The sequence below is a fragment of the Perissodus microlepis genome, chromosome 14 (assembly GCF_051167445.1).
Source record: "Perissodus microlepis isolate ML-2025 ecotype Zambia chromosome 14, ASM5116744v1, whole genome shotgun sequence".
NCBI lineage: Eukaryota > Metazoa > Chordata > Actinopteri > Cichliformes > Cichlidae > Perissodus > Perissodus microlepis.
Genome location: NC_140474.1, coordinates 31,663,349 through 31,679,708, shown reverse-complemented (window position 1 = coordinate 31,679,708; position 16,360 = coordinate 31,663,349). Strand labels below are relative to the sequence as shown.

General features: G+C 41.4%; 1 protein-coding gene across 2 annotated transcripts in view; it reads left to right on the top strand.

The window, feature by feature from the left end:
• epha4l (eph receptor A4, like) overlaps positions 1 to 10,434 on the top strand; it is a 61,437-nt gene extending 51,003 nt beyond the window's left edge. For both annotated transcript variants that reach the window (XM_084951805.1, XM_084951804.1), the window contains exons 13-18: positions 432 to 641; positions 752 to 901; positions 1,335 to 1,531; positions 3,701 to 3,859; positions 5,461 to 6,720; positions 8,724 to 10,434. In XM_084951805.1, coding sequence (XP_084807931.1) covers positions 432 to 641; positions 752 to 901; positions 1,335 to 1,531; positions 3,701 to 3,859; positions 5,461 to 5,575 — 831 coding nt within the window. In that variant the 3' untranslated portion in view covers positions 5,576 to 6,720; positions 8,724 to 10,434. The remainder of the gene's footprint in view (positions 1 to 431; positions 642 to 751; positions 902 to 1,334; positions 1,532 to 3,700; positions 3,860 to 5,460; positions 6,721 to 8,723) is intronic.
• The last annotated feature ends 5,926 nt before the right edge of the window (positions 10,435 to 16,360 follow it).

The window sequence follows — 16,360 nt, the reverse complement described above, 5'->3', positions numbered from 1 at the left end:
TGCATCGACGCTGATCCCATCTTATCTCTGTAATGTCATCCACCAAATATCCAAGTGTCGGTTCACAAACATTCGCACTTTGTCCTTCCCATTTATCGTCTCGCTTTTCTCCTGACAATGAGGTTGAAACAGGTGAAACTTTGTGTTTCTCAGGTTCACAGCACTACAGGTCCACTATACATCTTAACCAGTTGCACAGTGCTAGTTAAAGGGAGATGTGGAATGGAGTGGACTTTTTATAGGTCTTTTCTAATCTTACGGATCTTTACGCTATAAAGTTAAACCTTAAGACTATTACTTATTACTATACCCAATGAGCTATTAGGAGTGACCCTTCACAAGTGTCCCTGTATTTACTTAGCAGACATTTTTGTCACAGTGTGGACATTTAACAGTAATAAGGATGAGCGTTTCTCTTTTTTCCCCCGCAGAAGAACGACGGTCGGTTCACTGTCATCCAGCTGGTCGGCATTCTGCGTGGCATCGCTTCCGGCATGAAGTACCTGTCAGACATGAGCTACGTCCACCGTGACCTGGCCGCTCGCAACATCCTGGTTAACAGCAACCTGGTGTGCAAGGTGTCCGACTTCGGCATGTCCCGAGTCCTGGAGGATGACCCTGAGGCCGCATACACTACCAGGGTGAGTGCAAGCGTGTTTGTGTGTTGGTGAGCATCTGTCTGACTGAGTCAGCGGGCTGTCCGTACCCTCACTTGTCGGCTTTCATTAATCAGCCCAGCTTTCAATTACAGGGAGGAAAGATCCCCATCCGCTGGACGGCCCCGGAGGCCATCGCTTATAGGAAGTTCACCTCGGCCAGTGACGTGTGGAGCTACGGCATTGTCATGTGGGAGGTGATGTCATACGGCGAGCGGCCATACTGGGATATGAGCAACCAAGATGTAAGTCAGAAGCAACGTAATCATATGCAGATAGTCATGAATAATGCACAGGGTGAATTACTGTGAGATATTAAAGCTGGGTAATGTCAAACAACTTTATAAGAATGCTTCATCATTTTAACATAGTTATACAATTACCTGCAGCTGTGATGAAACACCAGCAGAGCGTTCCTCTTCCTTATTGCACAGTGAGCTCACATGTGTGGTTCCACTAATTATGAAAAAGGAAAAGAAAAAGATAATGTATTGTGTAGGTGTGTAAAGTACAGTAATTAAGAAAAAAGTTATAAAAATGACAAAGTAATCAGTATCAGAATCAGAATACTTTATTAATCCCGAAGGAAATTAGGGATTAATAATCAAACTGCCTGAAGTTTTTATAACACTTCTGCTCAGTCATAAAGTCTTACAGCCACATTTATCTGCTATCCAGGTGATCAAGGCCATTGATGAGGGCTATCGACTGCCCCCGCCCATGGACTGCCCCGTGGCACTCCACCAACTCATGCTAGACTGCTGGCAGAGAGAGAGGGCCGACCGGCCAAAGTTTGGGCAAATAGTCAACATGTTGGACAAACTGATCCGCAACCCCAACACCCTGAAGAGGACCGGGGGAGAGACCACCGTCAGGTGAGAAGGAGGAGAATGATGCAAGGGGCTGAAAAGAGGAAGAGTTTTCAGTTCCGTTTATGCTTTGGAAAATGAACGATGACAGGAAATATCATAAGGTGATGGTTGAGTTAGTGTTGAGTGTGTTTTCAGAGGATATTTTAATCTTAGCAATGAGCAGTCCCAATATTGGTCACACAGGCTCGGGCTTAAACAGTATCAGTCCATATGCATAAAAGCAGGAGAGTGAAAATAAAATAAAATAAAAAGCAACATCTTAAAACAGTTTTCTTTGTCAGACTTCTAAGATTGCTCTGATTGCATAATAGGAATTAATTATTAATAATCAGCTTGCTGCCTTGTGGCTGTTAAGGTACGATCGCTCTGGAATCCACTGAATGAGCTAATTAACATTATCAGGAAATTTGACAATTATATAGGTTTATTACACTTAATTTAAAATAAATTGGCAATTGTGTTATAGGAATTTCCCATTTAGTTTAATTAAACAGCCTGGAAATGTACTAGTCACACATTCACTGCCACATTTGCAAAGTACAGCAAATTGTATAAAAGTAATACAAATACTGTTTGGATACTTCAGTGGGTTATTTTCTGTTTGGGCTCTATGATGGTTCTCGAGGACCGGCCAGCTGCAGGAAAATGAGAGACGTATGTTGAGAGTGGGCCTGAGACAAGTTAGGATGCTCTGTGTGAGAGCAGAGTCTGAGAGTGAGGTGACTGCCTGCTGTAACACATGCGTTCACCTGTCAACCTCGATATCACGTTGACATTCATAATTAATGCATCTGTATTTTATACTCTTCATCATCTGCTTCTCGTCTACATACAGTTCTGTATGAGAGCATCAAAATTTCCATAACACATAGTATTTGAGAAGCCACACCAACGTACTGACATGCACACACACAGCGTCCCACTCTGTCACCGCTATTTACATTCACCATTAAACATTATCTGCCAGCACCGTGTGGCTCGTTACAACGCAAACAACCTCCATAATGGCTTTCTCTGCAAACTAGCTTTAATGGTGCTTTACACACAGGAATCTAGGCGCTCTAACAGGGGGAGGAATTACAACGTTACACCGAGTTAAAAACAAACACGACCCTACGTCTCCAACATCATTACTCTTGAGCAGCCAAACGTGTTAAGGATGACCTTTGTGTGTTTACAGACTCGACGCGGGCCGACGGGAGTCTGTTTGAGTTTAACGAGTGTGCGAGCGCACGCGAGCGGGTTGCGCGATCGCACACAGATGCGCACTCCTAATAGGATACAGCGAGAGCAAGCGTGGAGTCTGTGTAGAGTAATTAGCAGAGCTGAATCCTATAACTGCAGCTCTACGGTTACAAAAAGGAAAGAAGAGTATGTGTGTGTGTGTGGGAAGGTATCCCTGCGCATAATCTTTTCCACCTACTTAGAAGTGACGACTTAATAAAGAGCCTGACATCCAGTTCTCACAACTCTACTCGACATCCTTTCTAAAAAGGAGAGAACGATAAAGAGGCCGAGAGTGCAAAACTCACCCAGGCGGGACAAGTGTGACTCAGACTCACCGGCCTCGTGTAAATGTTTCACAGCTGCTGCCACAGAAAGGGAGAAAGGCAGGGAAAAAAGAGGGAGGAAAAATATGCTGATGAATATCTGAATGTGAAGAGGGACTCCAAGCTCACTGTAAAATTCACCGAAGTGTGCCCAGGTTGTGTGTTTTCCGTGAAATAAGGATTAACTAACTGTATCGGTGACACCAGAGGAGGAGCTGTGTTTGACTTGGCTCAGTTTTTGGGTGCAGCCTGCAAAATACAGACACAAAAAAATACAAAATTGCTAAGCTGACACATTTGCTGATTCAATCAGGGAGGACAAGCTAGGAAGAAGTGTAGCTCAGTGCTTTTTACAGCTTGTAATTGTCACACATTTTTGACACTACAGCACAGAAGCATAGTTAAGAATTATGGAATAATTCCCGCAATGTGGCCATTGCTGCAGTTGAGGTGAATCGGAGGTAATCAAAGATGGAGATGATTATGCTTCAAGTCAAAAGCACTTAAACAACTGGTTTTCATCATCTACATGCAAACAGCTGCATACAGTGCAATAGCTTTAAACACAACGAGAAGTTTGATTTCGTGAAATAACCTCGTCACTTTTCTCCACCTATTACAGGCCCACTACCACCCTGCTTGAGCCAGGGAGTCCCGAGGTGTCCGCGGCTGTGGGCACAGTGGAGGACTGGCTGCAGGCCATCGGCATGGAGAGATACTGCGACAACTTCACGGCCGCCGGCTACACAACTCCAGAGGCCGTGGTCCACATGACGCAAGAGTAAGCACTTTGCCCACAATCATACCATGCTGCAAGTGATTTTGAAGGATGAGAAGAATGAAACAGAAAACTAAAGGAAATGCCAAGCATCACAGTGAAATAGGAAAGTTTTTGTAAAAGTAGGCAATTTTATGAATTTTCTTTTTAACTTGTTATGCTATTATTCAGTTTGTAATAGCTCACACAAACCATTACAAACAGTTTACAAAGAGGGTGCTGCACCACCTCCTTGTGATTGTTTTGGTTACTAGTGGGTCGACAGGTCGCTCTTAGTTTCCATGGCAGACGGTGACTTGTTTGCAAACACCCACTTATCTACCACAGAGCAGAAGAAAAACCTGCAAAAGTGTGGCACAAACCGGAAAGAGAGTAAGTTAAAGTTGTTTCAAAAGATGAAACATCTACTTTTAAGATGAATGGTCTCCCCTTTCAGTTTGCCGTCCAGTTTGCAAGTAGTTGGTGAAACGTCTTCAAGTAACTTAAAGAAGTCCAGACGCTTTTCTTTGCAAGCTCCTTTGACTACGATGACCTGGATGACTGAGAACCTTCACAGACATAGTTGGTGAAAGTTTGCAGGCAAGTCAGTGATTTCCACGCAAACTACCCGTGCCCGCAGGAATATCCTCACAACCAAAACAACTGTGAAGAGGTTTTAGGGCAGCATTACAAAGCTGTTTGGGAACACAGTTGCCAACTGGCTGGGGCAAGTGGTGTCACTGGGATCCTATTTAGACATTACTAGAGATCTTAGGAGACATGATTAGTAACAACTGTGTTTATCTATTATTTTATGACAAAATGGTGAAATCACATTTTCTCATTAAACCTTTTCAAAGAGAGACCGATTAAAACACCTTCATAAATATAAAGCTAAGCTGAGCATAAGACATGAAAACAGCCAACCTGCTGTTTCCAAATGTAACAGCTTAGAAACATGTTGTGTTCATACGCAAACACTCGGTTTTACATCAGGCAAAAATAAGCTAATTCCCTGAAATAATCCTGGCAAACTGTGCTTTTAGAATTTATGCTAAAATAAGCTAAGCTAGTTTTCAAAAATAATTCAAGGAATTCAGCTACTATGTTACCTCTGCTTCAGTTATATATGAACTAAAATAAACTAAATTAATCTAATCCAGTCAACTCAAATAATTTGAGCACACTGCTAGCGACTTAACTTTGCTTCAGATGTTACGGATAAGCTAAGCTATGCTAAGCTAGTTACCTCAAGTAATTGGAGCATGTTTTTGGCTGTTTCCCTCTGCTTAAGTTTTTAGTCAAGTTAAGCGGTTCCCCCGGTGTCTCTGCTTCATTTTTAGCACACAGTTTCTGTTATCCCCTTATTAAGGTATTCTGTGACACATTTAGAAAGGAAAACATGAGTTAAATTTGTCACTTCTTTATTATATCCACATTTTTCTTCTGCTAAGATTACACGATTAGAGTTGCCGTGTTGGCAAGTGAAATTCCTTATACAGCAGTTAAACTGTCAGATCAGTTTCCACTGGTAGGCTGTAAAATTCATCATGTGGATCAGGCCTCCGTGTGCATGTTATTGTTGTCCTCGGTCCTAAAAGGCCTCTTCTCCCAATCCTTTTCAGGGACATGGCACGCATAGGCATCTCCTCCACAGCGCACCAGAACAAGATCTTGACCAGTGTCCAGGGAATGCTATCCCAAATGCAACAGATGCAAGGCAGAATGGTTCCCGTCTGAGAAGATTAAAACAAAGAAAAAAGGAAGCAAAACGACTTTGTTTCTTATGAAAAAAAAAAACAAATAACAAAAAAAGATTAAATATTAAAAAAAGAGACAAATCAACTATGAAGAAATAGTTTACCTCATCCATGCACTTTAAATTGGATCTAAAAGAAAAGAAGACATTGATGAAGAAGAGAAAAAGTGTTGCAAATGGCACCTTTTTTTCAAAAATCATACCTTTACCTTGCCCTTTTAGTTGTTTTTGGAGAATGGGACACTTCTATCTGCAGCATTTATGGATAGATGGAGGGGACGGCTGGAAAAGTGCTTCCGAGAGGCCAATCTGGAGTGCCTTTAATGGTCTGGAATGAAAAGCGGGGGAGGGGGATCGTACCTTTTCTTCCTCCTTTTGCAGAGAGTGTTATTTCTGGAACTTTCTCTCTGGAATAATCCACAGAGCATTTTTTTTTTTTTGATTTTCTGTGACTGTGTTTATTGTACATGAATTGTTTCTGTGGGACTCAGAGGCTGCCCCGGCCACCATTGTTCTCTCTCTCAGCTGGAACTGTTTGATATCTTCCAGAAAAAATGGACAATCCTAGCCGTCAGATATAAACAGTGAATCTCTGACAGGCTGGGGGTTGGATTCTTCGGGGGGGGGTCAAGATGGCTGTGCAGGGAGGGCTTATTTTAAGGAGGTATTTGTGTTGCGTTTTTTTTGTTTTTTGCTCTGTTCTGGCCTGTTTTTTTCTCCCAGATCGCTGTATTATGTTGCCCTCAGGACATTTCTGAGAATGTCTTTGATCTTCCAGAGGAGCCTTCCCACTCCCCTGTCTTCCCAAAAAAACAAAAACAAAAAAAACACAGTCAAAAAAAAAAAAATCCCACCCTGCTACACCTTCAACAAACATGCAGTTCGGATTCTCCCATCCATCTCCCCATGTGGATCGAAGTCCCATCCCCATCACTACTGCAGGACCAACCAACTCTTCCACACCACTTTTGACGGACGCGCGTTTGGACCACATGAGTTGGTTTTATAAGCGGAATGTGAGATGAAGAAATTTGCCAAGACGTTATCGGACACGGGGGGCAACAGGGATGCAGAAAGAGTCATCAGCGTATTCAAAGAAAGAAAAAGAAAACGATGGAGGATCAAGGTGAGAGTTGACAGTCTTTTGTTTTCATTTTGTTACCAAAACTTAGCAAAGAAACAACTCTATTAAAGAAAAGAAAATACAGACATTGGATTAAAGCTCCCTTTATTATCGAAGTGTGCTTCTAATATAACCACAGAGTGCCTGTGAGAGTCATTAGATCCCCCTATCACTGGCCCCTCAGCTCTAGAAGCCGTGTTAATTAACAAGCAGGTTGCTCCACCTCAGGCAGCAAGAGCGGATCAATAGCCACTGGTCTGTGATCAGTCTGCGGGCCTGATGCCTCTGGCATATTAATGAGAAAAATTTATCAGCGGCTGACTCCCATTGAGCCTGACAGAGCCCAGCAGAGCTCCAAGGCACTTTCCAAGAACGAAGAGAGGCGCTCTGGGGTGTTAACTTTCTTCTGAGCCAACACACCAGCACGTTGTCACGGTACCAGAGGGTCCTAACGCAGGGTCTTAATTAATTTTAGCATATCAGATGCTACGTACTGCTCTCTTGTTGGTTAACCCGTGGCCAGATTTATTTGACTTTTTTTTTTTTAATAATTTGAGCATCATAATTTATGTGCATAAATTAGCACTTGCCCACAAGGTAATAAAGTGAAGGTTAAGCTTACACAGTTCAAGGATTAGTTTCATTCATTCAACACTGATTTATTGGACACAGCTACCACTTTGATACTGGTAAAGCAGTATGGATGTGAAACAGCTGACTATCCTCATTGACAAGAGAGAAACTAGATGCCAAACGTAATTGTTCATATTCTACGTGAGTACAGTGCCAGTTAAACCCCCAGATGCAAACCCCCGTCTGGTTCTGTGATGGAAGGTTGTTAACACAGTGGAAAGTAAGATGAACCAGATCTAGAAAATGAATGTTTACATGTAGGCGAGTGGAGTAAAAAGTCCCTACTTTCTGAAAAAAGCCAAACTATCTAACACTGTGTGCAGTATTATGGAAATCCTAAACTTCTCAGTGGCATTTAAGTATACATTCAACTCAATTCAGTTCTATTTATGTATCACCTCAAGACACTTTGTATTGAGGCAAAGACCCTACAATAATTCCAATAAAGAGACATGTAATAAATATCTTTATAGAGAATGTTTCAGTTGTCAGATTGGCTCAATTAGGAGTGTTTTCATACTTGAGGCAAATCGATCAGTTGTAACATGCAAAAGATCCTCGGTTTGAGATTGTGAGGAGACACGGATCCCTGGGAGGGTTGAGTCAGGAAGGGAATCTGGTGTAAACATTTGATTTATCTGCTGTGGTGGCTCCTTGCAAACAAGTGAGCAGCAGAACCCTCACCAGCATTCTCTCAAAAACCCTGTTATTAAAAGTCGAGTGTTGGAACGTTTGGTTACTTCTCGCTGCGTTTTAATTAATTAATTTTTGTCTATGCAGGATTAGCCAAAGCTCAAGCCGGTGTAGTCGCATTGCTTGTTTTGTCTTAGCAACACACCAGAAGAATGTTTCTGGTTTTGTTACTGTATATGTGTGACTATATACGTGTTTTGTTTCACAGGCAGTTATTTCTAATTATTAGTTTCTTATTATATCAGTGTCTATCATTTATTAAAGATCTTTTTGAACGTGTGGTTAATTGTAAACGATCAATCACTTCTTGCCTGTGAAATGTTGACAACTTTACAAAGGAATTAAATCGTTGAGTTCTTGACGTGCGCCAATAAGTTGAGGGCATGTTTCATATATTGTGCGCGCAGAGCAACATGTGGCACGCAGAAGTTCGTACACTTCTTGCCTGGAAATCCATATTTCGCCCCCTCAGGCCGGCAGTTCGCAGACTCTGGACGCTCTGGCTTTGGCGCTCGGTTTTTGTTTAGCAGATGAGTCGAATGTTCCATGGAGCTGGAGCCGGAGAGCAGGGTTGTTGGTCAGAACTGGATGCCAAGCAGAAATTGTTTATGTTCTAAACCACCGTGACTGATGCAGCCTCTCATTCCCCCTCCTCTTTTTTTTTCCTCTCTTCTCCCCAGCTGCTGCCGTCCATCACAAACAGGATCCCGTCCTCGCTCGCTCCCTCGCCACAACTGGATTTCTTCCCTGCTGTTCCTTCTTTGTCTTCCTCCTCCTGGCTACCCTTCCACTCCTCACCGACACAGAGATGACAAATGTATACCCCCTCGAGCGTCTGAGACGTCCGCTGTCCGTCAAAACACGTCAACTTGACAAACTCGTCGCCGTCCATCCGTCCGGCCCCACGCTGGAATTACTCTGAATTAATTTAACAGCATCAAAAAGAGAACAAAGGAAGAATGTAAAATAACGGAGGAGCCCCTCTCCAGCTGATGATGATGATGATTATTATTTTTTCCTGAAAGTTTGGTTTTATTTTGTGTTTTTTTGTTTTTTTTTAATTATTGTTTAATTCTGTTTGCATGTAAAGTAACAAGAGTTTTATTTGAGCGAATGCGATGACGGGTGTGCACGTGGGTGTGTGCGTCTCTGTGAGTGGCAACGTCTTTGAAGTACTATCAGTAAATGTGTCTGTTTTCATGCCACTGTGCAGGAGGAGGAGATAACAGAGTTGTATAGTTTTTGATATTAAAAAAAAACACAAAAAAGACTTTTCTTTCTTTTCTTTTTTTTGCTTTTTTGTGTCGTCTAAAAAGAAAAAAAAAAAAAGGAAAAACATTGTAAGGTGTGTCGGTCATGTTGTGCAAACTTTACTCAGCAACAGCATTTGTTAAAACAACTTTCATGGAATCCGACCCATTCCTGCTCCGGCAGCGACGACGGCTTGTGAATGGACACATGGAGACTACAGAGCTGCACGTGACTAACGGTCTCCCCGTGCGTACAATCGCATCAATCTGGACCTCAGACTACTGCGAGCCCGTGACAAGTCGAGGAGGAAACGTTGGCGCCGTCTTCTCCACGTGGATGTGGGGTGGGAGGGGAGAACAGATTCTAAATGACACACCTTTAAAGAAGCAAGTGGCGTGAGGAATATAGTGTCTAAGGAGGGAGAACTGTTGATGTTTTTTTGTTTTTAAATTTTGTTGTTGCTTTTTTTTTTTTTTTTTTAATATTCAGACCACAACATACAGTTACAGGTTTAACGATGGATATTTTGCTCATTTATCTCTTTAAACTATACTTATGTGAATGTTTTGAACTCGTAAGTGATTCTTCATGTAATATGAAAGAAACACCTCCATCCTTAATACAGCTCTACTGTTTCCATTTTTTTTTTTTTTTTTTTTAGCAGTGTGTTTTCGGATGTTGGGGTTATCTGTGGACAAAAGGACCTGTTTGGAAATATGCAAGACATGCTGGGAAAGAGAATGAAACTAGAATGTACTGTAAAATACTTTTTTCCTTTACTTAAATGTCAGATGATTTAAAAAGAAAAAAACCAACAAAAAAAAAAAATCAACAACAAAAAGCAAGAGTTAATGTTTGTCATTGTATGCCTTCCGATGCCATATGATCTAGCCATGTAGATCTAACATTCTCTCAATCTTTTTTTTGTACTTGTTTTTTTTTGGGGGGGGGGCATGGTCATGATTTTTTTCAGTTTTTTTTCTTTTGCTTTGTTTTTGTTTTGGTCAATGAACTCTAGGTACATGTAACTTATGTCATTTATTTATGTCCTTTTATATCTAGTTTGTAAAATAATAGCCTAAAGTGAAGAAAAATAATGGGGTGCCAAAGTGCATTCTTATTAAAGTAGAAAGTACATGATGATCGTTGTGCCTCTCATTTATGCGTGCACGTACGTGGCGTTCCCTTCATCTGTTGTTGGAGCTATTATGCCCGTAAAGGAGAGCTGATAACCTAGCTATCACACATGGAGCACCGTGTTACATGATTGCGTGTAATTGATGGCTTATGTAACTAAAGGAACGGGCCAAGGTAGCACATCAGGCAGATTCGTAGCTGTGGCCCGTCTGTTGGCAGTTTGTTCGCTCTTCAGCACACGCTCAGCAGATATCATGACTCTGGACAACTCCTCTCGGGCCAAGAGGCAGCAGCAGGGGCTGCTCACTTGGCATACAGTATGTCTATTAATGTGTGTGTGTGTGTATGTGTGTTTAATCAGAACAACATCTGCTTCCTGCACTCATTTCCAGCAGCGATAAACCACTGATTGTCCTCAGTCTTTGATAAGGGCCGAGGGGTTGAGGGTGGTGGTGGTGGTGGGTACAGTTTCAGAAACAGCTTGTGTGAACGTTGAGCCAAATGGCGTTTTACACGTTCCTTGAGCCATCACCAGCGCAAGGCAAGCGTACATTAAAGCCTGAAGTCTGCAGTGGGAGATTGTTATCGGCCTCAAAGGGGGAAAGTATGCCTCCTTTGGAGATTGTTGGCAAGCTTGAAGGGGGAACACGAAAGACGATTAGTCAGAAGACTTGGGTTGATAAATTTTCCCTGAAGTTCAGAATTCTTTTTTTCCTTTTTGATTTTGCATGTGTAAAGCATGCATTTAAACACTGGGAATATTTTGTGCATGTCAAGAGAAAGTCAGGTTTATCTATGTCGTGGGAATTGACAGTAGATTCTTTTCTGGGAAACGGAGACCTGTACAAAATTCTAGGCCAGTGGATCCATGGAGATGTCAAACTATTTCACTGAAAGTCATTTTAAGATATCCACAAGGGAACCTGAATATCTGTAGCAAATTTCATGGCAAGTTGTAAAACAGTTGTCAGGCTTCTGTGCTTGAAGTATATGCCTGAGATGACCATATTAGGATATTCCTTCATGTGACGTCAATGAGTAGAGAAGACAAAAACAAGCTTGCAGAGCAGTTAGAAACCTGAGATTTTACCCCAAAAAGATTCCTTTTATGTACAAAACTTTGGTTTTGTATCTACCATTATAACAGTATATGTCAGAAAACAAGGAAAGGCATAAAAGGTTTACTTTAAGATTCACCATCAGGGGAGCGTGAATATGTACTACATCTAACATTGTTGGCATATTTCAGTCAAAGTGGTAAATCAGCATAACTAAAATCAAGAAGGTGTGAAGCTTAAAAAAAAAAACCCCAAAAGGCAGGAAATAAATCAAAGAAAAGTTCTTGATGCAGCCCTAATTGAAAGAAAAAAGGAGAACAGAGCAGAAGAAACCGAGACACTGGGAGTGCAGAAATACTTGGCCGACTGCTGGAGTTGGCTAACCAAAGTCAGTTAAAAGTTCAGGTAATGGCCATTATTCAGCTGGACTGCTGCCTTCCTCTTAACAAAATCAGTGCAATCCAACACCTCTGTCAGTAAAGATTCTCTTTTAGGGCCAGTTTCTCAGGGAGATACTGAAAAAGAGGTCTCTCAGGTACTTTAGCATGTGGCCCTTTTTATGGGTAGAAATAAAACACAGATGTTGGGGGGAAAGAGACAATCCGATATTTGGGTCACTGTTGACTTTATCTACCAAATAATGAGAAGCTTTCCATCTCTAACAAATCTCTAAAGATTACTTGTAATGTGGGATACGCAGGCCTAGTTGGTTGGAATTTTCACGTTTTACTCCCAGTGTCAGTGCTGAAAACAATGTTTCTTTTAGTGAATAAGAACATGAATTAACAATCTTTCACCAGGGACACCTATACAACTATTATTCCCAAGAAACATTGTGTCAGGGGTAACATCCAGGGGTGTGGCATCAGAAGGCTCCCTGGTCAACAGACTTGGTACGGTGGTGCAGTGGTGGTGTAAGGTTCTGTATGGATTGCAACCTTTCTGTGACTGTTACCGTGGGTTTCCTCTGGGTAGTCCAGTTTCCTCCCACAGTTCAAAACAAGCATGCAAGTGGTGATTCTAAGTTGGCCGTGGGTAGTTGAAGTGTGCAAAGCACTGGGTATGGCTTGCAGTCTAAAGCACTTTGTGCGGTAAGACTAAAAAAGCCAATTCATTTCCATTGCAATATGTAAACTGTTATATCCAGACCTTCCAATTCCACCTGTTGCTGGGTGCGTTGGTATAATATTTAATAATATATAATTGGGATGACTGTGGATCATGTGGTAAAGCTGGTCATCTGCCAATTGATCAATCCCTGACTCCTCCAGCCTGCACACTCAAGCATCCTTGGAGCAAGTTGCCCCTGATGCTTGCATCAGATGCTTTATGATCGTGTGTGTGACTGAGTAAATGAGAATTGACGTACAAAGCAAGAATTACAGTACAAAGTGCCTTGAGTGCTCAGTTGAACAGAGTAGCACCAATCCATTTACCATTTAATAAAATTAATTTATCGCTATTGCGCTAATTATAAATACAGAACATAAACTTCTAATTCATATGCCTACTATTCTCTAACCTACAGACAAATTACCAAGTATTAACCTCCTTAGCTGAAATATAAGGCCAGTGCCGAGGTGCCTATGACAGCAGTTCCTCTAATGACCACTTGAGGCTGGCTTCAAAAGCAAATCCCTATAAGGCTCCCATGTTAAAATTGCCGAACAGACAGCATTAGAAAGCATGTTAACAGGCTGCTGCATAAAATGGTTTTGGCTTTTGTGGATAGATTCTTCCTCATAATAACACAGAGGAGGGTGATTTAAAATTACTGGTGTCTGCGTTTATTGACAGGCAGCTATAAGGTCTCTCCTCCATTATTTTGATTTCCAAAACTAGATCTTTTCACTTTGCACTATTGGTGCCTTGAACATTTCTAATAGATTATCTAGTACAGCTTGATGTTTGGTGCAGACCATGGTGAAATTCTTCTATTTGATTTGCCCATTAGCGCTAATTATTTAATATATGAGTTGAATGAATGCTGCTTACTAACTAAGCTACTTTGTGTTAGCTGATAACTTAGCATAAGGTAACTTCTAGCTCTAACTAACATGGTGAGACCTAAAACTTTAAGTCTAATAATGTGATTTTCAAGGGTAAGGTAGGCCCTAGTCAGCCTGTGCAAGCAGGTTACCCTGGTCTCCAGTAATTTGCACAGAAGACGTAGACTTGCGTGGAAACATTTGCCAACACTTTGCCAAAGGGGTATGAAACTGTGAAAAAAAAGTAACACAAACCAGAACACGGGATAAATTGCCTTTAAATGTGAAGTTATCCCTTTCCAAATGTGTTGGTTGCAGCGGTAATGCAACCAGCTCTTAGTATGAAGACAAACAGTCTCTGTTTCCAGTTTGCGCTGTGAGTAAATGGTGAATGTTTATAGAGAAGTTGACTCTTTCATGCTAACTACAGGCAACCACAGTAATCTGTTAACACCCAAAACAAGCACAAAGAGGTTTCTGATGCAACAAGATAGTATGTCACGCTGGAAACAAATGTTGTCTATCCCTGCTGTAACCCCTTTATTTAATTTATCCCGAACACGACAGGAAGGTTAAGGTGAACATAAATTAAAGTTTATGGGAGATATTGTTTTTTGTTTTTTTTAAATCTCTTCCTTCTTTCAACCTCTAGCTGAATCTGGTGCCTGAGATGAGAAGTTGTCATTACATCTCCTAATGTTTATGTAGCTACTGTGGCTCTCTAGAACTCGCTAAATTTGTAACCAATTGTTAGGTAAATGTTTTGGTTTTTTTTTACCCGACCATACTCATTCCTTCCCCGGCAAAGGGCCTCTGGCTACATCTCAATTAAGCCTCTCTTCAGTAACCCCTCTCACATGCATACCTGACAAGGGAGTCTAAAATGATGACCAAGTCAAGACACAACAAGCCTACCACTTCAGCCCTTCTTCTAGATACACCCACACAATGCTACAAGCTTGAGTGCTTTTGTCATCCAATCTAATTAAGAAAGCCTTAGGTGAAGTGGCAGCCCTCAAACAGGCTTAACCCCCACTGTCACTGCAACCCCTTTTCATCGGTCACTTTGCTTCATAATTCAATTTTCTGATCTAAAAGATGAAACCCCTCCAGGCTCGTCCTCTAAGCCGCTCACAACGGGGCGCAACACACTGACAATATTACTCTGTCTTTTGTGTTGTCATTCTAAAGTGCATCCTTAGGTCTGAACAATATTATAATCCTTAATCCAAACACTTCAGTGTTAATCCCCAGTTGCGTCTGACTCAAGAGTTTTCTTTTTCGTTTTCGATCGTTTTTGTTTTTGTGAAGGGCGAATGAAGAGGCAAACCGAGTGTTTTTTTTATGGAGAAAGAAAAAAACCCCAAAACGAAACAGAAAAGCTGGGTGAAGAAAACAACAAGAACTGAAAGCTTCAGTGGGAAAATAGCCAGGCAGAGCCCCTCAAACGTCTGAGCATATTGATTGAGAGGCTTCCGGCACAGAGTTGACCTTGTGTCTGGTCTGCGAGATATTACGTCTCCGGGCTTTCGATGGACAACACACATGTAGCATTAGATGTGAAGGGCCAAAAAATGTCTGTGCTGGAACAGAACATGAGAAAATTCTGGCAGCAGGACAGAGTGTGTCTTAATTTAGCTACATTTGAAATCACTCTGTTCACAGTCAAATGTTGTGTGTGTGTGTGTGTGTATCCATCAAGTGCGGCTTTGGTTCGGAGAGACAGAAACTATCGCAGACAAACACCCGAGAACATGAAAAAGCACTTACGGGAGAAGCACCGTCTTTTCGTTGCAACCGCGCCTAAAGGCAGCGTTTTTTCCTTTTCCTCTTGCAGAGCCTCCTGTGAGTAATGGAAATGAATGAGAGACGACTAAGAATCACAGAACAAAAACAAACACAAGAAAACAGAGCTTTGAGTTGGTATAACAAAAGAAACAGAGAGAAAAAAAAGATAAAGGGAAAAGTGAGCGAAGATTGATCGGTGACAACTTCGGCACAAAGCTAAGAAGACTGACTCGAGAACTTTACAAGTAATTGGCAGCAGATCTCAGAACACTGATTCAAGGATGCTTGAAAACAATAAAAATAAATATCTAACAGATGTTAAATGTTCATTGAAGATTTTTCAAGGCAAATACAAGAGAAACTTCTGGTTTCTGTTGTGAGAGCAACTTAAAGAAACAAAAGGGCGGAACAAAAATGCATCGCTGAACTTATATGTCCAGAATTTTACATATTTAGCTGTACTGATATCTATTTGGGTTCTTCTGGTGGCTTTGTCAGAGTGATGGATCGATGGTGGACCAGTCCTCCACTGCAGTTCAAAGTGAAATATCACACAGAGGTTCAACACTTACCTTTAGTGCCAACTGAAGACACACAATTGTACATCTACGAGATGTATCTATGAGATGTATTGGCGAAAAATGTGATGCCGGTGTTAACTGTTTCCATATGATGTCCAGTGACTTTAGTGATCCCCTGACAATTCCAGTGAAATCAAAAGCTTGAACTTTTGAGCTCAGAGTGAAATGTTTTCCCAATTATGGGAATGGATTTCCATGAACTGATCCACAGACTTTCCTTCTGGCATCAATAATCTTTTTCTTTTCTTTTCTTTAACTGAAATATTATCACGACTGTTGAATGGATTGTGGAAAATTGTAGCGCAGAAATCAAAAATCCCTGGAAATGATTTTTTAAAATAAGCTTTGAAGACTTCCTGACCTTTCGTCTAGATCTAGTTCCAGCATCAGGTCTAAATTTACTTAGTATTTTGGTTTATGACCAAAAAGCTCAAAATAGAGCTGCGTTTGGGCACAGACACTCTAGAATTGAAATCTTTTACCTCCTAACATCCACCAGATCGCCTTTGGTGTT